The sequence below is a fragment of the Elephas maximus genome, chromosome 2 (genome assembly GCF_024166365.1).
Source record: "Elephas maximus indicus isolate mEleMax1 chromosome 2, mEleMax1 primary haplotype, whole genome shotgun sequence".
Classification (NCBI taxonomy): domain Eukaryota; kingdom Metazoa; phylum Chordata; class Mammalia; order Proboscidea; family Elephantidae; genus Elephas; species Elephas maximus.
In genome coordinates this window covers 71,769,776-71,793,678 of record NC_064820.1, presented here as the reverse complement: position 1 = coordinate 71,793,678, position 23,903 = coordinate 71,769,776, and the positions used below count along the sequence as shown (strand labels likewise).

Sequence of the window (23,903 nt, the reverse complement as noted above, 5' to 3'; positions counted from 1 at the left end):
TCTTCAAAATTGGGTACATTATTTTCAAGCCCTGACACCAAACCATAAAAGTACTCTGTTCTCTACGTAATTTTAACCAGTCCTACAAAGTAAGTGTTAAAATATACATTATGGTGATTCTTGAAAACTATTCTAACAGAAGCCTATTAATCTGGGGGAAATTGTATTCTTTCTTTATTCACAGTTGAGGGCAATTAATTATTTAAAGCTGATGACTTCAGATTCTCTGTCTAGGCTTGACCAACCTTTGGAAGTCAAGACCTATATATCAAAATGCTTACTGGATATCTCCACCTAGATGGCTTTGACAGACACCTCAAACTCAAGATTCACCAAACCAACTAATTACCTTCTTTCCATCCGAATTACTTTTATTTCTTGCTCTTATTTTTTTCTAGTCACTAAACCTGAAACCTGCAAGTCACCTTCAGCTTCTTACATTTCTCTTCATAACCACCAATAGGTCACTGAAAACCTGTTGCTGTGGAGGTGATTTCAGCTCATGGTGAACCCCATGTGTGTCACAGTAGAACCGCACTCCATAGGGTTTTCAACGGCTGTAATCTTTACGGAAGTAGAGCACCACGCCTTTCTTCCACAGAGCCACTGGGTAGATCTGAACTGCCAGCCTTTTGGTTAGTAACCAAGCACAAATTGTTTATCCCACCCAGGGACTTAATAGGTCAGCAAGGATTGTTAATTCTACCTTTGGTTGTCTTTACCTCCACTGTCAGTGTCTCATTCCACCAGCATCATCTCTTACTTTCTCTTTCTAACCTCCTAGCTGTTTATTCTGCTTCTCTTCTTGGCCTCCTCCCATTCTCCTTTAATAGTTGACAGAATAGTTGTCAGTTGATAAAGTAATATTTCTCTGCCCCACTTAAAATCTTTCAATAACTTCCTACTGTCAGACTCTAAAGTCCACATTTCTCAATATGGCCTCATGTGGGACTCTGCTCATCACCTGCTGTCTCTCACATGCACTATTCACCCTCCTTGGAAAGAATGCACCTGTCTGGCCACAACACCTTTGCACACACCATGGTTTCCCTGCCTGGAATGCCCTAATCAACTCCTCTTAATCCTTTACCACCCAGCAGAAATGTCCCCACTTCCACAAAGCCTTCCCTGGCCTCCTTCAGCAGGGCTGGGCACATCCCTGGTCCCCTGCCTTGTGGCTGATATCCGTGGTAGCACTTGCTGTTACAGAAATTGCTGTCTGTCTCCTCTACCAAACTAAAAACCCCTCATAGTCCATATTCCACTCATTTTTGTACTGCTAGTGACTGAGGTAAAACTGTCAGATAATAAATATCTAAGATACAAAGCAGTCTTCTGGCAAATCTACTCAACATATGCTATCACTAATATTTTTATTATTACATATTTGTTAAAAGAAAAAGGCATCCTGGTGGCACAGTGGTTAAACACTTGGCTGCTACCTGAAAGGTCAGTGTTTCAAACCCATCAGCTGCTCTGCAGGAGAAAGATGTGGCACTCTGTTTCCGTAAGGATTAAAAACTCACCAACCCCACTGCCACTGAGTCAATTCTGACTCATAGTGAGCCAACAGGACAGAGTAGAGCTGCCCCATAAGGTTTCCAAGACTGTAAATCTTTACAGAAGCAGACTGCCACTTCTTTCTCCCGAGGAGCAGCTGATGGGTTAGAACTTCTGACTTTTCAGTTAGCGGCCAAGCGCTTCAACCACTGTATCAACAGGGTTCAAGCGCTTCAACCACTGTATCAACAGGGTTCCTTTTCATAAAGATTACAACCTTGGAAACCCTGTGAGGCAGTTCTACTCTATCCTATAGGGTCGCTATAAGTCAGAATTGACTCAACAGCAGTGAGTTTGGTTTGGTTGAAAGAATGGCAAAGGATGGGGTTCTGTCCCTCGCCGCCTGAATGAAAAACATATTCATTCACAATCTAAGTACAATAACAAATGTTTTGAGAACTCAGACATGTACATCATTGAAGACTATCTGTGATAAGGCTTCCAAATCGCAGGTATGTGTACCCTAGCATTAAGAGAATGGGTCAAGGGCAAAGCAACTGTTTTACCATGCCCTTGAGATGGTTTCCTGACATAACCCGTGAAGCACATGGCACCATTGCCCTGGGTCCACTCAGAATAACCATCTAGGACTGCTTCCAGCTGCACCACTTTGATAGTCACCGTCATGCTTGTGTCCCAAGGTGGGTTGATTAATGGTTTGAGCTCTCATATTACTACATGTTGCTATTCTTTGGGAACTCAAGAAACAAATACAATGAGTACTTCTACCTGTCTTTCCACAAAAAAAAAAAAAAAAAATCCCAGGTCTCAATGGAGAAAAGGAAACAAAACTCTGACACGCCTTTCAAAGATTGTTGTCAATCTTTACATTTAGAGATATAGAAGCTGTAGGTCCCATGATGTGGGGGTTAATTGGACACTTAATCCCCTAAGAGCAGTGGGTTTCAACCTTGTCTGTACACTAAAATAATCTGGGGAGCTCAGAAAGTACCAATGTGTGAGCACCCACCCCAGAGAGGCTAATGTATTGACATGCATTGCACCTAGGCCTCTGTGATTTAAAAAGCTCTCCAGAAAGTTCAAATGGTAGCCTCAGAGGAACCTCTGCCCTAAGGTTTAGAAACATGCATCACATTAGAGTTGATTTACCTTTCTCAATTCCCAAAAGATGCATAGAGTAAAAAACAATGTCTTAGTTATCGAGTGCTGCTATAACAGATACACCACAAGTGGATGGCTTTAACAAAGAGAAATTTATTCTCTCACCGTCTGGGAGGCTAGAAATCCAAATTCAGAGAGCCAGCTATAAGGGAAGCCTTTCTCCCTCTGTTGGTTCTGGAGGAAGGTCCTTGTCATCAATCTTTCCCTGGTCTAGGAGCTTCTCTGAGCAGGAACCTCAGGTTCAAAGGATGTGCTCTGCTCCTGGGACTGCTTTCTTGGTGGTATGAGGTCCCCATGTCTCTCTGCTTGATTTCTCTTTTCCATCTCAAAAGAAATTGGCTCAAGACACAGCCCAATCTTGTAGATTGCAGTCCTGCCTCATTAACCTAACTGCCATTAATCCCATCTCATCAACATCATAGAGATAGGATTTACAACAATAAGAAAGTCGGATCAGATGACAAAATGGTGGACAATCCCACAATACTGGGAATCATGGCCCAGCCAAGTTGACAGTACAATCCATGATAAACCGTATTTAAGAACTTCCCATTAGTGGTAGTGAGCACTCTAAAGCTGCTTTTGGAAAATAAAAAGGAAACCAAAAAAATTTAAAACAGGCCTCAAAACCCACTTTTTTCACTGATTGTAAAAGTAATACATGATTACCAATGGACACTTTGAAGAAGAAAAAAGTCTTTTAACCCCACCACCAAGAATAATGAATTAATATTTTAGTGTATTTTCTTCCTGTTATTTTAGATGATGATAAAGAAAAAGAAAATATATTCTCCATAAATGTTAAATATGACAGATAGTCATTATACTTGTTGTATCTAATTTTAATTCATCCTCAGCAACTCTGCAACTATTGGTATTTTATTGGTGAGGAATAAAGTTGCTTGGGCAACTCCACACAGCTAATAAGTGGCAGGGACGGCTTTGAACAACACTACAAAATTCGTGCATGCTTTTCCCTTCCATCCCACTAGACTACCATATACAAACCAACACACACACACTCTCGCTGTTGCCTCACATACATACGTGTGTGTGTGTACCTGGTATGGCACACATTTTTATAGAACTACATACCCATTCAGTATATAGTTTATAGTTTAGTAACCTGTTCTTTTTTCATTTGACATTATTATTGTCAGCTTTTCCCCCATATATCATTAAATATTTGTCAAAAGCATGATTTTAAGGATAACCTTGTCATCTTGCATGTGTGTTTCATAAGTTATTTTCCAATCGCTATGCTTCTGGTTGCTTTCAAGAAAAATATGTGCTAAGATATTTTAAAAAGCCTATTTTTACTCACAGTTTATTTGAAATGTAAGTTTCAAACACCGTCTTTGATTTCATTAACTCTGGTGCCAACAATAAGATGATTGGTTGCTGCATGCACATTGATCTGTGTAAGTTCATATAATTCTCAATTTTTATAGCTTATTGGGTTTATTGATTAGCTAGCCTTTTAGTCTCCTTTTGTCTTTTTCTGTCATTCTTTTAAATAATTCCACTGTTTCCAATTCAAGAGTATTAAAGTTTTAGGTTTATCTACTTTGAGAAATCTTTTGAGACAAGATTTTAAAAAGACATAATAAATACACCATAGAATTCTTCAAACAAGAAATCAGCAGCTAAGCAATGAAGCAGTGGTGGCTAATTTTATCTAGGAACTATCACAACTGAGCACCAAACTCAGTTCTGAGTAGCTAAGACAAAACAGAACCATATAGAAGAGGTCACACTGCTCTCATTATTTGATTAAAAGAAGCAAACTAGTTCACTTAGGAAGTGGGAAACTTTTTTTGCACTGAGCGCTAAGCTAATTTATCATGTGAGCCTAACATAAGAGACAGTGCACAACATAACGGATGGGGCTTCAATGGGAATTTTACAAAAAGCCCCAAAATGTTCTCTGATGGTTATTTCTTTTAGCAACCCTCCATAAAAGCCAAGGACATAATGTGAAGTTGTAATTCTGTAAAGGATTTCTAGGAGAGCCAGAGATGGATGGCTCAGGTGTGTCACGTTCTGGTGATAGCACCCGCTGTTGGGCAGACCTCAGGGAATCTGGGAGATGAATGGTAAGAGGTCTTTTGGGCTATTCCTCTTGCACATCACCTCTCTGAGCCAGGCTTCAACAAGCAGAGCAATTCAAAACTGAGATTGCTTGCAGGACCTGAAGTGCAGGTTTCCTGAATTATTGATTCAAAAAAAAACCATGTGCTTCAGACACTAAAGTGCAGGGGGATGAACTAACATTTTCCCATGAGGATTAAGGGCCTGATTGGAGAGACTATGTCATCCTTACATAAAAGTGGGCAATGGCGGGGGTCATGACTTTTCACAAAGAGCATCTTTGAATCCACTCCAATGCTTGAACTCATCTGAGGTCCCAGGCTTCTGTGTTATGAAATTTGAACATTGCCTTTGGTTGACAAAATGCTAAGCTCAAAGGCCAATTCCCCATATGTTTATTATGAACCCTGTTGGATGTATTGCAATTGCCCATCCAGATTTGCTCTCCACCCCATACTGGGCCTGAGTCCAGCCTGCATGGACGACACTCATGTGCTGGCTCCTTTGCCCTCTGACTTTTGGTTGGGTTTTGCCAATGGGGAGCAGCAGTGAAAGTTCAAAAGGGAACAGGGTATAGTGGTACATTCCCTGGCACCTCCTACAGGGTCACCACGGGCTGGTTGTGTCCCTTCATCTAAGGTCACTGCTCCTGCCAGGTGCCCCCTCTGTCTCCATGGTCTGTAACTGCTGCCTCCCCTCGCTCCCTCAGGTCTAGGAATGGTAATGGCTCTCGGCTTTTCTACCCCAGCAGACTGTACCATCCCTTGAACTTTCCCTACATCTGTCAGCACCTTTTACACTGCCCCTTTATTAAACTCTTCTCATATTACCCAGGTCATGGGAGCCATATTTTAATTGCCTGGATCCTGCCTGATACCCACTGTGATCATTAACGTTGTGTGTCGACTTAGCTGGGCCATGATTCTCAGCAGTTTGGCAGTTACAATGTAGTTTGGCTATCATACGATGATGTGATCACTTCCGTGATGAGATTTGATATAACGTGATCACCTCCATGATGGGGCTTGCTGTGAATAGCCAATCAGTTGAAAGGGTGTTTTCTTCAGTGCGTGGCCTGCATCAAATACATGTGGACTCTCTGGACTCTGGCTTTTGCTCGCTCTGGATCCTGTAGCTGGCTCCTGTGTGTCTGACCTCCAGCTCTTGGGACTTGAGCTAGCAGCTTACCTGCAGTCTTGCCTGATGATCTTGAGATCTGTCTTCGTAGCCTGTGAACAAGAGCCCTGCTGTCTGATCTGCTGATGGTAGGTTCGCCAGCCCCTGTAGCTACATGAATCAGGAAAAGCCTCCAGCTTGACCTATGGATTTGGGACGTTCCAGCCTCTACAACTACATAAGCCATTTCCTTGATATAAACCTCTTTATATAGATATTTATATGCTTTACTGGTTTTGCTTCTCTAGAGAACCCAGCATAAGACACTCATATTTAATTATTTAAATTTGTACTATGCAAACTCTGTTGCAATACAGATGGAAGAGAACTAAGGTCCACTGAAAAAGTACTATGTTCCAGATACTGTGCTAAGAGATTTACAATCTCCTTCTATCCTTAAAGGGGTCCCTGGGTGGTGCAAAAGGTTAATGTGCTCAGCTGCTAACTGAAAGGCTAGAGTTTGAGTCCACCTAGAGGTGCCTTGGGAGAAAGATCTGGTGATCAACCTCTGAAAATTCGGCCACTGAAAACCCTATGGAGCATAGCTGTGCTCTGACACACATGGGGTCACCATAAGTCAGAACGAACTTGATGGCAACTGGTACAGGCCCAATCTTTAAAACACCTCATTTATTATTTATATTTTATAGATGTGGGCACAGAAATTCAGAGTGGCTAAGACCTTTGTCTAAAGTTACTGAGCTGTTCAATGTTACAGAAAACATATTTAGTATGTGAACGTATATTCTACAATTCAAACCACTAATCCTCAATAGGTTTGTTGTTTCAGTGTAAGATCCTCATAAATGAAGTGATTTTAAAACAATGCACTGTGCTAAAGTATTAGGTGTGCAAATAAATAAAATCAACAATGCAGTAACTGCAAACATTTTTATGAAATGATTAGAACATGCATGGGTACCTGATGAGAAAGTAGAATTTGGGAAAAACAAGGGAAGGACATTGTCAGTTAAGAGGAAACATGAAGTCCAGAAATCCGACAGCATGCTGGGAGTGGGGGGGGGGGGGGGGGGGTGTGGCGGGCAGTGACAGGACAGGGTGATGGAAGGCAAAGAGTTGAAGATGAAACCAGAAAGGTAGACTGGAGCTAAGTTACAGACAGTCAGAGGCTGCCATATTCTATATTCTGTCCTTGGGTTGATAATGGAAAGAGCGACATGAAGATCTAAGCTGACGAGCAGGATGGATTAGAGGAAGATGGGCCTGGACACAGGGCAATATCAGAACTTCCAGCAATCCAGATGTGAAAGAAGGCAGGCCTAGACTGTTGACATATTTTGATGGTAGAATTGAAGAGCACGATGCCAGAGGGTAAGAGATGGAGAAATCAAAGGTGAGTACTTGGAGAATTCTTACTTCGTTGACAGAAATACAGAGATGTAAATTTTCTGGTTTATTAACAACTATACCAGAGGATGAGGAGGTGCAAAAGAGGAGCTAGCATTCAAATTAGTTTATTTTACTCTGTTAAGAAAGTTAAAAAAAAAAAAAATTCTTAGAGTATATAAGAGAAATTTGACTAAACAAAAATTGTGAGAATGTAGCATCCTTGTGCCCTATGACTCAGGTAACTGAAATTATAGTATTATTTATATCTCAAAGGCTGAAATATATATAACCCCTTCAATGGATAAGAAACACCACTAAGATATGGCACCTATAACTACCACAAGTCCATTGACCACCTCGATTCTTCCTATCCCAAAGAAGTTTCTATGCCTTTTTGGAATTTCTGGAGAACAAAAACAATCTTACCCAAAAAGGAATTAATATTATCCTAAATGTTTTTAGGGATCCCTGGTGGCATAGTGGTTGAGTGCTATGGCTGCTAACCAGAAAGTCAGCAGTTCAAAATCTACCAGGCACTCCTTAGAAACTCTATGAGGCAGCTCTACTCTGTCCTACAGGGTCACTATGAGTCAGAATCGACTCGATGGGAGTGGGTTTTAAAATGTTTTTATTATAATCATCTAACTAGACTTCTGCCCTATAACCATCCAGTCTTCACATGCATAGAGTAATACTCCCACATAATGATGCTGCTATTTAATTTCAGGTAAAGTGTAAAATACACCCATAATCACATTAAAGTTGACACAGAAGAAACACTGAGACACTATAACTTGAATGACCTACATTCAAGCACTGCAAAATAGAGGTGTTTGATACCCGGTCAGAACATAATAGTCCACCTGCTTCTTTGCTTTCCAAAATCGAATTCCAGAGTGAGGCAGTGGAAAAATCAGAACTGAAGCCAAGGTAAGAATGGTAATTTGTTTTTTTGTTGTTGTTTCTTTAAATAAGGTGAGGTCAAGGATAGGGGAAAGAGAAGCAAACAAAGCAAACCTACACACACTTGCAAGTCTCTAAATCCAAATTATAAGGATTTAGCACAGTTCTACCCTGATCCACACGGGGTAGCCATAAGTAGGAGCCAACTTGACAGCAACTGTTTGGTTTTTTGTTTTAGTTGTTTTTAATTGCATTATATCAGTGGATAGATTTAGGAAAAAAGTATTTCTTTAATTTCCGGCTCCATATAACTCTGGAAGTGGACCTAAATGCTATTATTTAATTAGGAGTAAGAGGCATCAATAGAAGACGATACTGAGCAAAGCCAAGCACATGAGGACAGCAGGAAAGGACTGTGGAAGTCTCCCTGGGACAGCCCTCTCCCTTACAGTGACTCCTTCCCACCCTAATGATGGCCATTGTTCATTTTTCTCCAGCCTTGTAATCTATCACATTAGGGATAGGGACACTTTCATTAAAACAAATAAAAAGAAAACATATAACGAAAATCACTGAATCAATTAATTTCCCTGACAGTTAAAAAATATGATTTGTGTATGAGGGATATTAGGCCCGAAAGGAACCTGTTATCCTTTGACAAATTAGATCTGTCTAGAAATTCAAATTGCCCCACATCCAAGGTCTGCCCAAGCCCATCCATCCGTCGGAATTCCCCATGTTTTGAGATTCGATCTGAAAAGTTTCCCAGATTCTAACAGTAGAAGCCACTGGGGCCTCTTTCTCTCATTCTCATTTCAAAGGCAGTGATGGAAGTGCTATCAGTAGTACTGGAAACATTAATACAGTCCACAGAAAACATGGAAAAGTGCAGTCACTTAAGACGAACCACTTGGTTGTGCTGCCATTTTATGAGCTAGTCACTCTGAGAAATCTTATGTTCTGACTAAAAATAACTTTTCAAAGTCTAAAATTTAAAAACACCATTAGTATGCCTGCGTTTTAAGAGCTGGGGCACTGAAATATTAAGAGCAGGCTCATTTTATACTAAATTATTATAAAGTTAATATTAAAAATTAATAAACAATACTAAATTATTATAAAATTAATTTTTTGCACATTAGAATGTATGCTCCTGGTTTTTGACACTAGGCTTTTAATTATTTAAAGAAATGGCCAGTTTCACACACAACACATCTATTCAGGATGACAGATCAGCAGATTCTTATTTTTAACGTTGTATAAATTTTTTTTCTTTTATAAATTCTTATATATATTAGCCTGTCACAGTGACCCCTGTAAATAAATAATGTTTACTATCTTTACTGACAAGTGATATAGCTTGAAGACAAATTTGAACAACAAACGTGGAGTAAAAATATATAACTATTTCATCTCACCAGACATGGTATGGAGTGTTACAAAGAATAGAAATCATCCCTTGCTTTTGAGTGCATAATATTTACTGAGTATTTATTGTATGGCTTTTAACTTTTACAAAGCTCAATTACATCTATTTCCTTATTTAATATGCCCAAAAATCTTATGTTGTACGGTTATTTTACAGAACAATAAACAGAAACAGAGAGGGTAAGTGGCTTGTTCGGATTACCTAGCCACACAAGGTCAGAGCCAGGACTTAAAACCTGTAGGTTTCACCCTGGCTTCCCTAAGACAGGTGTGCCTCATTTGCATGCTGAAAAGTTCTCCATAGTATATATTTGTGAATTAAATCCTTAAATTCACTAGGTGGTGGTGTTCTTATGAACTACACAGTGACACCTTTTGTAATACAAACAAATACTTAACGTTTTTATTCTGTAAATTTTGTATTTCTTTTGTTGAAATTTCTTAAAACATCTACTCTGTATGTGTGATGTCTTTTTTAAAATGTTAGATATAAGGGGAGTAAAGGCAAAATAGGCTCCTTAAAGGCAAAGTAAAGTTGTAGCTGTGGGGTGACAGAACTTTTAAACTATTTCTCACAGCATGATGACTTTTATCTCATTCATAATAGAAAGCATACATTCTTTATCCAGTATACAGATTATGATAGGCATAGAAAAGTATATTAAGTTCAATAAAGACCTAGCATTCTAAGTACTATATTAACAAAGTAATGTTTCCTTTGTTTTGTTGCAAATCTTTTAGATAGAAAATAGCTCTATTATTTTAAGTAACCACAAAAATTCCTTTATTTCTAAAATTAAAAGATCCATGAAACTCATACCCTTAAAAAGCACCATATGTTTCAACTATCTCCTCTGAAGTTGTGATTATATACATATATTAGTAAAAAAATAAAAAAATAAATTATTTTTTTACATATATCAGTAGAAAACCAAAAAAAGGGAATTTCTTCTAAAATATGCATTTAAAAATGATCTAAAGTGGATGAAATGAAAGACAAAACTCTCAACAGAATTTATATCAGTTTGCTAATAATCTGAGCCGTCAGCCAGGAGTTTCATAGAGTTTATCATCTTTTTAACAAAGAGCTTTTTCATATTTGCCCAGTGACCCCAAAGAGGACGTGGACACACACAACAGCTGTGCATTACCAGAACTTTATAGATGTGATGGAAACAAAGAAAAGGAAATCTACGGCAATGACTAACCACACTGTACATTCAAAAACAATGACCACACTGAAAATCATTAAGGGGGTAGTTTGTTTACGTAGATTTGGAACAATAGATGACATTTAACCCCAATTTATTAAACCCTTCTTTTGTTTACTTGCAAATAATCTTTACGTTTGCCTTTAAGATTAAAATATTACAGTAATGTGAATAATATTAGTAATTGACACTTAAAAAGCAGGCAGCCAGACCAGCTTGATATAACACCATTAAGGAAGACCATTGAGGCGTTTTAAATCTGTCATATATTCTGTACTCTTAAGCATGCATTTTATTTTATTTCAAAAATAAGGAATCAGAGTTTAACAATGGTTCATGATTAGATCCCTTCACAAAGAAAAATATCTGATATATACAGGAAAAAGAGTTATCTAGGAGTTAAGCATACTAATTTTGAACATACTTTTGTTTTGGCTCCCTTAAACTTACAAACTGCCAAGCAGATGTTTTTTTTCAAGTTTTGATTTGCCAAATTTTAACTTGGAATACATTTGTACATGAAAATCAGAGTAATTTAATTAGAGAAACTTGGGCACAAAAAGCAAGGCAGTAAGATACATATCTCTCCTAATCTCAACATAAGCAAATTACAGTGAACTTTGATAGACCCGCCAGCAGAAACTTTCATTTTACTGATGGGGGGAAAACGCTCAGCAGCTGACACATCTGCAACTGGATCAGACAGATGCTGCCGTGTGGAGGCTGATCCTGACACCAAACTCAGTCCAGTGTTCCCGGCACTCAACAGAGTTGCTACCCTAGACAGACTTCCCGGACACTTGGCAGAACGCCCACTCGGCTCATCAGCTGTCACTGACATCCACGATCCAACTATTCTTGAACAACAGGCAGAAATATAAACAACCAACAAAGTATCCAACTCCAAAGTCCTCCCCATTGTCTCCGACAAAAGAACACTCCTCAGTGAGCCCTATAACGTGTCATACCTGTAACTAGAGACTCGTGGATCACGTTGCCAAGTAGATACCGAAAACTGTGCACATAGCTGTACCCAGTAAAGGAATGAAAAGAGAACTTTGAAATCCTCAACGGCTGGCCACTGACAACGCTACATTTCAAGAATGGAATAATCTCCTACCTGGAGCCCTCTTCTTCTTAGAATGCTGGACTCATCCATCTTAACCCTCTGCTTCTCTGAGCCTCTCACAACAGTCTAGCCATGCTGTACTACCTCTACTTGGGCACGCTAATTCAGAGCCGGGCAGCTGCTAAACACTTACATCACGCTCTAGCTGATTGGAGCCCTGAGTCAGCTGGTCCCGCTTAGTTATTCACTCCAGCAACTTCGGAAATCAAGGATGCTTGCAGTTCGGAGGGAGTAAGCAGCAAGTGGGCTCCAGGCACCTAAAGCCTTTATCTGGGCGGAGGCTCTTGCTATTAGACAGGAAATCCTGGGATCCCAGTTTTGTCCTCTTCAAAATGCTGGCTGCAGCATCCTCAGTGGCCAGGGAATGGCTTGAGGCAGCGGTTTTGGGTCAAGCCCCTTCTGAAGCAACTATAAGGTCAAAGTGGCTAAGTAAATCAGCGGTGACAGATACCTCTGCAAAAGGCAGCCGCTGATCGGGATGGTGGAAAAACTAGGGCACAGCTGGTCAGCCAAGCAGCACCACCAAGCCTGGCTCTCATCTTTTTTGACGGCATCAAAGAAAACAAAATGTTGCAGAACACACAAGAGCTGCCTGAACACGGAGGGCTCGAGGCGGCTACTCTCCAGCCACCACGGAATTGTTTACACCTCCCAGCATGAAAGCCAATCATTTACATAAATACCTTGCCAGTCAATTCCTAGCCCAAAGACAGAGGCATTTTAGGTTTTAATTTCCTTCATGATAATAACTGAGTACTGTTGATACTTGACCAATATGTAAAAAAGGGGAGAAATTCTAAGAGCCATCATTAGTTGGAATACTAACCTATTTCTAGTTTATATAAGCAGCTAAAAAAAGAAAAGAAAAAAATTCCCATCATGTGTAATTTCACAGTCTGTTTCAGCTTGTTTACTTCGCTTATCCTCATCTTATTTCAATTCAAAGCAACCAAGAGATGAATATTAAGTTTTCATTACTGGCATGGCACAGAGTGACAATATATGATACTACCAATTTATGATAAATTATTCCCCCTTGATTTCTATTCTAAAGATATTTAAATTGAGAGAATAGTCTGGTCCACAGAGACACACATGAGGACTATCTGCAGTCTGAGGATCCTTCTTCCACTCTGTGCTCTAGACAAATTCCTGTTCTTGAAAGCAACGTAGGCAGGCAGGAAGACGTACAATTAAGAAACATCAGTGAACCATTCCTGGATTTTACCTCATGCTCCCTAATTGTGCAGGTAGGGGAGAAAGTGTTCAGTCCTTCCTTACACATCCAACCTGCTACACTAGCTTTCTGTCTCTCTCTGGCTGTCAACACACTTTCAGGGTTGCTATCAATTGATTAGATTATGTCATTAAAAATAGCTCAGGGATTTATGAGTCTAACCACTGAGGAAAATTGACTGCATTTTATGTTCCCAAACAGTCTTTTGCATACATCTCCAGACGTACAAAGGGAAACCTTGTCAAGAAATGCCACCACTAGTGGCAGCATCAGCAGAGCAGCGTGTCAGGGTGTTTTTCCACTTAGGCACGTTCGTTTCATATCACCTAAGGAAGAAAACCCTAGAGTTTTTAGTTCTCGCTCATATGAGGAGTAATGTCATCTCTAAAAGCAAAGAAACAGCACAAAACTGGTCAGCGTGCAAAACAAAACGTACTAACAAATTCCAGCACAAAAGATTTTTCTTAAAGGTCTTTAAAAACTATAAATATTTTATTTAAATTGAAGGACCAAAAAAAAAAAAAACCCAGGGGCAGTGAGAGAGAGAGCGATGAGCTTGCTATCTATCAGGGGCAATCGGCAGAGTTGGTAGGCAATAGCTCTCCATCCTTCACAGGTCTGCTCTGAGGACTGTGAGGAATCCCTGAGTAGTGCAAACAGTGAAAGCACTTGGCTGCTAACTGGAAGGTTAGTGGTTTGGGTCCACCCAAAGGTACCTTGAAAGAGAGGCCTGGCAATCTACTTCCAAAAAATCATCTATTGAAAACCTTATGGAGCATAGTTTTACTGTGACACACACAGGGTCACCATGAGTCAGAGTCAATTTGATGGCAACTAGTTGAGGACTGTGGCCTTGATTGTGCTGCTCCTCTTAGAAAGAGTGGGGTCTAATGAAGGTACCACACTTTCACTAGAGAGAGAGAAGGAAAAAAACTCGTCCTCTTGAAATAAAGATCACAGATTGCCGGGGAAAAAAAAACGTAGAGCCCAGAAGTGTCTTTTCTGTGACCAATCAAGTAAGCTAGTTGGAAGTGCTATCAGAAGACACTTTGAGGACACACTGTCACAAAGTCAAGTGATATGTATCCCAGATAAGTGGACTCCATACACCTTAGGCCCTTTGCAGGTATAGAGTTGTTTGGGGTCGGGGAGGTGGTTGTAGTGATAAAAACGATTTTGGCTGAGGATGAAAAGTGTGTTTCTTAACAAAGGAAAATTTGGAGATGAAAATCTAGGTTAATATTCAACCATTAACTAAGTCTAGGATGAAGATTATGGCCATCACACCATCAAATCTAGTATGAAAAAATATCGATTACCTGTCAAAATGTATCACTTTGAGAAGTGATACACATACATTTTAAAGAAATAAAACCAGCCAGAGGCAAAAACATTTGGGACAAAAATGAAAGGCTGCTGAAAAATAACATCAAGCAATAATGGCTTAGCAGAGGGAATAGTAAAAGGAAATTGCTACATTTACCCTATGCTCTATATTTTCTCATCAAGAGAAGCCATGTGTTAAAATGCAATAAAAACTTCAATGATGACACTCATCACAGGTAATAATCAGGATCTAGCCTAGTTTCCATTAATAAACTCATTTTTTTGTAGTTTCATCCCTTCACTGAATATATTCACAATATCGTGAGTTAATTCACAAAGTACCAACCTCTATGAACATTGCTTCTACATGTGTATTCAAATAATAAAATCCAGTAGGCTTTGTCATTAATTGTAATCTAAAGCAAGGGGCTTCATGGTGGTGGGTGTTTTTGTTTGTTTTTTTAAATTATTTGTTCAGATACACCACATACCTTCTCTACTGTAAGTATAACTTACTTCATGGAATATTCAAAATTCATAACACTATAATAGCGATAGAATTTAAATTTTAATAATTATTACCATAAACGGCTCACAGAAGCAAAAAACATTTCCAAATCCCAACTGAGAAAAATCGGTGGCGGGGGCGGGGAGGTGTTTGGCTGCATACATTTTCACAAAGGGGTAGGCTACAGACTCAATGTTTGTGGTCATCATCCATTGTCATGCTGCCTGGCATAAGGATACAGATTTGCCGCCTGATCTACACGGTCAAATACTTTCCACATATTTAGAAACAAGTTACCTCTCTTTATTACTTCCATGCTCGTAACCCAAAAGTAAACCTATTTTCTGATTTTACTCACCCTTCAGTAATGGAATGTACATCATGGATCTACTATGAGAAACACTGTATTGGGTTAAAAAAAAAAAAAAAACAGAAATGGGAAGTTTCCAAGCCTACCCTGCCCACTGGACTCCACTGGCCTAATCCAGCTCCTGTCCAGCGGCTCTTAGCCTTTGGTTTCTGAACCGCCTATCCTGAAGCCACAGGAGCTAAAGGACAAGGGTAACAGAATCACTTCCTGGTGGGGAAGGTTTCTCCCTCCCCATCCACATCAGCCAGAGGGAGGGACGAGGGGAGCACCACTGTGTCACCACAATGTCACCACAGTACCTCAGCCTACCAGTCAGGGTTCCCAGTGTACTAGAAATGTGATTTCTAGTACCATCCTCAGAATGTGTAGTAGAACTGTGCCTTAATATTTTCTTGTCAATGTGTGGCAGTGATCACTATTTCTTAATGAAAGATAGACAAGTAGCCACAAAATGCATTAACTATTTTAGACAATGCTCTGAGAGGTCACACATCTCATTCACGCTCATCCACAAAGTAGGTGAATATGATCAAATGGATAAACCCCTTTATTCATTCACTGATTACTTCTACTCATAAGACAAATGCCACTGGTCAATAGCCATGTAACAGTAAAAAAAAAAAAAGTTAACAGAAAGGTCATAAAAAGCTACAAAGGAGAAACAAACCATTCATGAAAATGCATATAAGTATCTATGATTATAATCATACTTCTATGTCAATATAAGAGAACCTTGAATGCCAATGATCAATGTAACTGTGAGATTTGTTCAAATACATATTTCAGTGCTTACATTTAAAATTTCTTCATAATTTTTATACTTTACTTTCCCCCATGTTTCACTTTTAAATAGTAATAGCCAACATTTTTTGATCGCATACTATGAGCCAATCACTACACTACAGGAGTGATCTCATTGAATCCTCACAATAGCCACATGAATTAGGTACTATTATTAAGCCCATTTTACAGATAAGGAAACTGATACCCAGAGAGGTTAAATAGCTTCCTAAGATTATGCAGCCAAGGAAAGGTGAGGTGGGATACCAACACTGACAGCCTGACTCCAGAGTTTGGGTTCATAACCACTATGCTCTACTGTCTCTCAGGGTTTAAAAAACGAAGGAACTGTGCTTTCAAAGTGAAACAAATACGTGAAAGTTGTCAGATTCTTTTGCTCCAAAGGGAAAATCACTACATCCTAAGCTGTCAGTGGTTAGGACATACCAGAAAGGGCATCTGGAAACTCAGTTCCATGAAGCCATGTGCTCTGAAAGAGAAAAGCAGCAGGATCTCAGCTGCTTCTGGGAGGGAGTCAGAGAGGCTCCCGGGGGGCGGGGGGGGGGGGCATGGAGGAAGAGTGCTGGACCCTGGACCCGCAGAGGTGTTGCCTCTACTTTCTTCTCAAAGGTCTCTGGGCCTCCAGGGGCTCCACTCTGAGTCTGAACCATTCATTACCCTTCTGGCTCCAAAATGATGCAGCTCTAGATAGAATATATATAGTATTTATTTACAGTCAACTGAATCCCACATAATGAAGGGCACCCTTTCGGTTGTTGAGCAAAATGCACAGCCCATTAATCTGTGGGGCTTTTAGCAGTGCTTCATTTTCTAGTCTGATATTCTTAACCTTTCTGGAATTTATCACTGATGGCAGCTCCTTAAATCACTCTTCCCTTTCAGGTGAAATGACTCAGGGCCAGCCTGCTGCCACTTCTGCCCTAGACAGCCTTGAACCAGCCAGACAGCTCATTCTGTTCTGAGCAGTGCTGGGAAGAGAAAGAGGTGGGAAAATCCCAACCCTTGCTTCTCCCTTCATTTGCGGGAAGTCACGACTCTGGCATACTTAGAGGAAAGGACCCAGCAGTGAGAGCCAGTTCTGGCTCTTCCAATGAGAGTTTTAGTTTCTCATCTGTAAAATGAAGTTTTTATTGTGGGATTATGATCAGGAAGCTGAAGAAGAAGGTAGGAGGAGACCTGATGAGAAATTGGAAACTGGACCCACTGCCCTCAAAGTAAGAGCAGCCCAAGCCTCACAGTGGCCACCTGGTTCCTCCTTGTTGACCCCCACAACCATGTCTCCAAACTTTCCTTCCTCCTTCAGGTCAATTATTACCATCCCACAGAGCCTCTGCTTCACACAGCTGCTCAGCTACCATCCTGGCTTCAAGGCTCCTTTGTCCTGCCCTAGAAGATGTATGAGGCTGAGGACTGAGCTGGGTTTCCCATCGGCCCCTCTTCATCACCACTCTCTGGAGGTGGAGCTCTGAAACCAGTGATGTGCTGATGCATGCATGCCTAAATACAACAAGGTTAACATTAACTCTGAGAACAGGTTAAATATACGGATAAGGGTGACACTGTCTAATATTAATACCACAAGATTATAACAATATTGCTGTTTAATGTCGTCACTGTCTAATACCCAAAGATAGTTAATACTTACTAAAGTAACTGACAAGTGAACTAGCATCATCAATGTTCAAAACTAAAAAGACATCTGGAGAGAGGCTCCATACCAGGAGATACTACACCCAGGAATAAGCACTGAAACCATGAATTTCTTTTCTTGTATTTTTAAATAATCATTTGAATTTTTAAAATAAAATTCTAAGATTAGCAAAGGTAAAGAAATAGAGGTTCAGAATGTAAGTGTCTTTTTCTCCCCAAAGAAAAAGTTTAAAAACCTGTCAGGAAAGAGACTAAAACAAAAGGTGCACTGCCTTCCAGGGAAAGACGGAATTCTTCCCACCCAATAGAAAAGAGAGAATCTAACACCTCCCTACAGAGGATACACCAAAATCTGAATTCACCCAAAGAGCAGCATTTTCTAAAACACATGTTTCATTTAGCAAAAACTGCAGGTGGGGTGGGTAGGAAGCATATGCCTATGTAATACTCTGCAACCCATGCTTCCTACATTTAGCTCCATTTTCCATCCTGCCTGGAATCCCGAAGACTTCTTAAATGTATGCAATTGATGATTTCTACAATGTATCATGCACGGTTTCGCTTAAGGCTTTTCACAAGAACACTATATCGTCCTGACATTAGCATCACCTTTTTCATCTAATTATTTCTGGCATATTAGCCATCAAATCACTACTGACAATATGACAGGAATCATGGTATTGAAAAAATTACATCCTCGGAAGAAATAATAAAATATAAATCACATACATAATTTTCTTTTGAACATTTTAACAATGACACCCTCATATACATATGAAATATAGCAGACTATCCTTATAAATGCCCTAACATCAATCACAGCAGGAAAATATTCTTTCCTTGGCTAACACACAGATCCCACAAAATATAGCATTTCTAATAAAACTGGATAATACAACTTCATTTTTTTTCATACGAGAGCATTTATGAAGAGCTGACAATTGGAAATAGCGCCAATATTTTTTTTTCAGTTATGTCCCTTCATCTCCAAGTGATACACAGCTAAACACTGGTACCATAAACTAACATTCAGGAAAATCGTATATTTCACATCAATATATAGATTAAGATAGGAGTAGATGAGTGGTGTGATGTTGGTAGTATCGCCACTACGATGCCTATCAATTCACATACTTCAGAAATGAGCATATTGATATCTATTAACTACTCACATCAACTTAGTCTAAGTTTGTGAAACAGAGCTATTCCTAAAATTATTCCTAACGTGGCAGGATACACCTAGAGATAAAAATTCCAGAAGGACTTTATTTAAAAATATTTAAACTCTGTCCTATACAGCCCAGGGATAGCTACAGAATCAGAATCAGCCCGACTCATGAAGACCCAACGCACGACAGAATCACTGTCCGGTCCTGTGCAGCCCCATCACAGGTGGCAGCTCAGGTTGTTGGGACCTACACATATTAAACGGTTTTTTCTCCTACAGTGATGAGAAGCTCAGTTCTAGATTAAATGCACTGCACCTAGCTAAACTTCTTAAGAAAAATAAACATATGGTAGAAAAAAATTTGGAATATCTTCTAAGGATAAAAACCAAACTACTTATCTTGGAATTTAAAACCAGATCGATTGCAGCAAGACCAAAGACAGCCTGCTAAATAAAATTAGGTTGTGATTCCATACGTAAATTAATCAAGCATTCTTTCTTATGTCCATGTTTTTACAATGACAGACATTACAATGCAGATCAGAACAGCGTTTGCAGGCTGACTGTTTTAAACCCCAAGTTTAAGATCACATCTTAAACCTTAGTCTACCTGAGGTATCCGGTTGAATTAATTCTGAGGTTTTGACCGGAAACTTCATTCTGATCTTGTTTTCATTATGTACACTAACCAGGCACTTTAGTGGCTCTTCTACAAATATCAAGCAGCCAAACAGGTCAGAAAATTATAATATAAATGATAACTAACCAGGTTTCTTTCAAGCAAGAATACAAAAAGTTCAGATGTTTCCCCTGCATTCTGTTTGTCATTCTCAACTTCCCGTGTTCAGTTTGACTTTCTTTCCCGTCATCGTGCACTCAATGTCATCCAACTCAGAAATGAATAGAAATGGTGCTGCTGTCTAGAACGTGTTTTGGTTAAAGGAGAGTAAGTATTCCTTGGGACTCTATCATATAAGACATAAGCAATGTGTGTTCCTCTTCTCTACAACTTTAACTCTGTCTTCTAGCTCCCTCAAATGTGCTCTTCAAAGAAACACAAAATGTGTTCCAGATACTGTCTCATTAATCCTCATCAGTTTGCTAAGAAGTAGAGAAGGAAGAGACTGGTCCAATTTACCACAGAGGAAAGTGAGGCAATGAGGTTAAAGGAAGAGTCCAAGGTCATGAAAGCAGTAAAAAAGCAGAGCTAATGAGAATTCAGGCTTCCCAGACCCTGGTCCCATGTCCCAGACAGCAGCCACCTTCCAAACCGCTGCCCTTTCCTTTTACACTTTCATTGTTCATCCCACTACTCCCTCAACAGTAATTCACAGACAAAGGCTGCTCTGCAAAACTTTCAGATAGTTACAACTTTTTCTAATTTCGTGAAAATGAAAAACCCAACAAATAAAAAACAAATGTGTATGTACACACATTTTGTGTGTGTGTGTGTGTGTGTGTGTACAGGAGAAACAAATATTAACTGAAGGTCAAACCAAGGACATAAGCTTAGGAAGATGTCACATGAAGCACAACCTTGATGACACAGTATTTGTGTCTATTTTTTTTTTTTTAGTTAAGAAGCTGAAAACATAGAATCTAAATTACAAGTACACAGACCTAGACAAATCTATTTTGGTTCTTTTTTCTTTTTTTTTGTTTTGGTGACAAGGTCTCTCTCTGCACTACAAAAAAGTATCAATATTCAAATACTTCATCATTCTGGGAGTCACATTATATATTTAGTCCATGACTCTTTCCTAAGACCTTGATGAGCATGCTGGTTTTTTTTCCTGCATCTCTTAGCTGAAGTAAAATAAACACTTGTCTAGTTTTCTTAATAACATTTTTTATTATAAATGAAATAGATGTCTATTGTAAAACATCTGGAATATACAAGAACACCATAAAGTCATATCTAATTTTAATGAACAATGATTTATTTCCTTTATTTATATATATATATCTACATGAACTTTCACACATACAAAACATGTATAAATTTCTACTAAAAGCTGTCTTTAGCCTTAAAGCAAAACTAACAGGTGGCTCTAACTGAAAACAATATACAACAATCTTCCCCCCCAAGATAACAGTAACTGTTAAAAAAATTTGATCCTTCTGACAGCTGATTTAATTTCTTAGATTTATTTTCTCTTTAGTCTATGTAAGAATTCAGCAGGGGCTCCTGCATATGATCCTTAAAAAAAAAAAAAATCAAGAAAATCTCAAGTTTTACAGACTAATATAAAGTCACTATGTTCTCTTTGAAATCCCCAGCTCATTCATTTATATTCATTAATCTTAATGATATCATTAATGTACAATGTGTTTCACAGAAGCTAATTGTATTTTGCCAGAATCAAACATTAACAATTACGCCTGCCATTATCACCCAATAAAATAAAATAAAAGTTAAAAAATCTCAGGCACGTTGGTGAATATTTTGGTATGGTAACTAATTTGCATTTTTAATGCTATAATAAATTGACCACATTATTGTCAATTAGATAATTAATATTCTTTAAGTAAGGGGCTGGGGAATTATTCTGTTAGAAATCCACAACACTTCACACTCACTTCCTTGAGCTCTATTGAATACACGCTTAGCCTCCTTTGTCCCCTAATCTAAAGCTGGCTTTTGTGACTCAAGCTAATACCACACAACAGAACATATTCCTCTTTAATTTTTATATACTTACCATTGCTTTAAGAAAAGACAGGAGATTAGGAAATCTGTGTTCTTCAGCTAAAGGAGAAAACAGCTACCTGGGCAAGGAAAACGCCTGGAGTCAGAAGTGAATGGATTGGGTTGTTTAAATCATTGTATTGCTGTAGAAATTTTTATCCCTTTGATTCAAAAAGCAATCACTGAGCACCAACTATGTGCCAGGCATTACAATGGAAGCTGAGATCAGAAAGAGAAAGGAGATTCTGTCCCCAAGTGCATAGTCAGTCTGGGGCCCCAGGACACATGAATAACAAAACAAAATATGGCCAGGTAAGAGGGCACAAGGACATACAAACAAGGTGCTGTGACAATACTCAGAAAGGGAAGATTAACTGAGAGGAGTGGGTGGAGAATAAGGGAGGGTTTCTGAGGGGAGGTAAACAGATCTTAAACAGAGGTTCCCAAATTTATCTGCACACTACAATCACATTACAAAGCACACACCACACCCAGGGAATTTAAATCACAATTGCTAGGGGTGGAACCCAGACATCAGTAATTTTTGAAGCTCTCCAGGTGATTTCAATGTACAGACAAGTTTGGAAACCACTGGTCTAGAGGAGAGTGCCTCAGGTAATGCAAACGATTAAGCACTTGGCTGCCAACTGAAAGGCTGGCAGTTCAAATCCACCCAGAGGCACCTTCAAAGAAAGGCCTGGTGATTTACTTCCGAAAGATCACAGTCACTGAAAACCCTATGGAGTGCAGTCCTGCTCTGAAACACATGGCGTCACCATGAGCCGGAATCTACTTGATGGCAACTGATTTGATTTTGGTTGGTCTAAGGAACTAGGAATTCCAAGTAGGGTAGAGGGTGGATGCAGTAGTTGAGAGAAGCCTGCCAACCAAAGAGAACAACGTGTGGAAAGGCACACACGGGTCAAGGAGGATGAAAACAGTGTGGTGTGACTGCAGCCAGGGCAGTGTGTTTCCTCCTAAAAACAGCTACTCTCTCTCTACTCAGATCACCTTGGACTTTGACACCTGTACTGATCTACAAAACCAGACCCTACAAGTTCTGTCCCTTTTCCTCCTCCCAGATTCTCAGAGTGTAATTTCCTTCTACCACTCTTACGTAAAAGAGCTTAAATTAACTAAAAGACTTATATTAGAGATCCTCTTGTTACTAAGTGCTCATAATCTTCCCCATAAGTGACTATAAAACTAGGGAAGAGGGGAGAGGGAAGAGAGAGGTGACCAGAAACAAAAAAGGAAGAAGTGATTTCTGTGGCCATAAAAGAATATCACTTTAATCTCTCTTCACCAAAGACAAGCATTTTCATGAAAAGAAGGCACTTTTGGTATAATCTTCCCCCAAAATTAAAGCTCAGAGAGCTGAATAAGTCCTACCTGCTTGGCCTTACTAAACACATTACAAGACTCAATTATTAAAAGCAAACAGTATCCTTTATCTTTTCCTTCTTCAGGTTTCTGTGATGCCACCAGGACTCTGACGATGATCTCATACTCACTTGACAACCTTGAAGGAGCCCTGGTGGCGCAGTGGTTAAGTGCTTGGCTCCTAACTGAAAGGTCGTTGGCTCAAGCCCACCAGCTGCTCCTTGGAACCCCTATGGGGTAGTTCTACTCTGTCCTATAGGGTCACCATGAGTCAGAATTCGACTTGAGGGCAGCGGGTTTCATTTTTAGGGTTTTGACAACCTTGAATGCCTGTCACCACTCTCCTCTGAAACAGCAAGAAGGACATCGGCGAGGAGCCAGATAATTGTATTCAACTGACCTCTAGAGAATAGAATGTATGTACCCTGACTGTTCTATTATTCTGTCTATAGACTAAATTAATAGATTGAATCTGATTCCCTTTTGTAAAACAATAAACAGAGATTCTATACCCTAAGCCATCAGTAAAAATACAGATTTCTTTTGGAAAAAAATAATAAAATGAAATCCTAATACTTTCTTGGGAAGCAGTATTTTCTGTATTTTTACTCCTTATTTACTTTCTGAAATGCATGCCTGGAAAAATGTTCCCAATTTTACTATTTAGTTTTCAGAGGGGGTACTTATGCTAAACTATGACAACGGTGCTTCCTTTGCCTGCTTCTTTATCATCTTTGAATATAAAAACCATAACTAATGCACTGTCAGCATGGAGTTGCTCATTTAGCTGTGGTGTTTAAC

The 23,903-nt window shown here is 39.4% G+C and overlaps 1 protein-coding gene across 10 annotated transcripts in view; it reads right to left on the bottom strand.

Annotated features, from left to right (window-relative positions):
* Positions 1–23,903, bottom strand: part of MAST4 (microtubule associated serine/threonine kinase family member 4) — a 721,413-nt gene that overhangs the window by 426,690 nt on the left and 270,820 nt on the right. For 2 of the 10 annotated variants that reach the window (XM_049864834.1, XM_049864840.1), the window contains exon 1: positions 11,962–12,805. The exons of 7 other annotated variants lie outside the window; for them this stretch is intronic. In XM_049864834.1, the coding sequence (XP_049720791.1) occupies positions 11,962–12,000 (39 nt within the window). In that variant the 5' untranslated portion in view covers positions 12,001–12,805. Of the gene's footprint in view, positions 1–11,961; positions 12,806–23,903 lie in introns of those variants that run through there. One more of the 10 variants, XM_049864845.1, reaches the window with a different exon arrangement.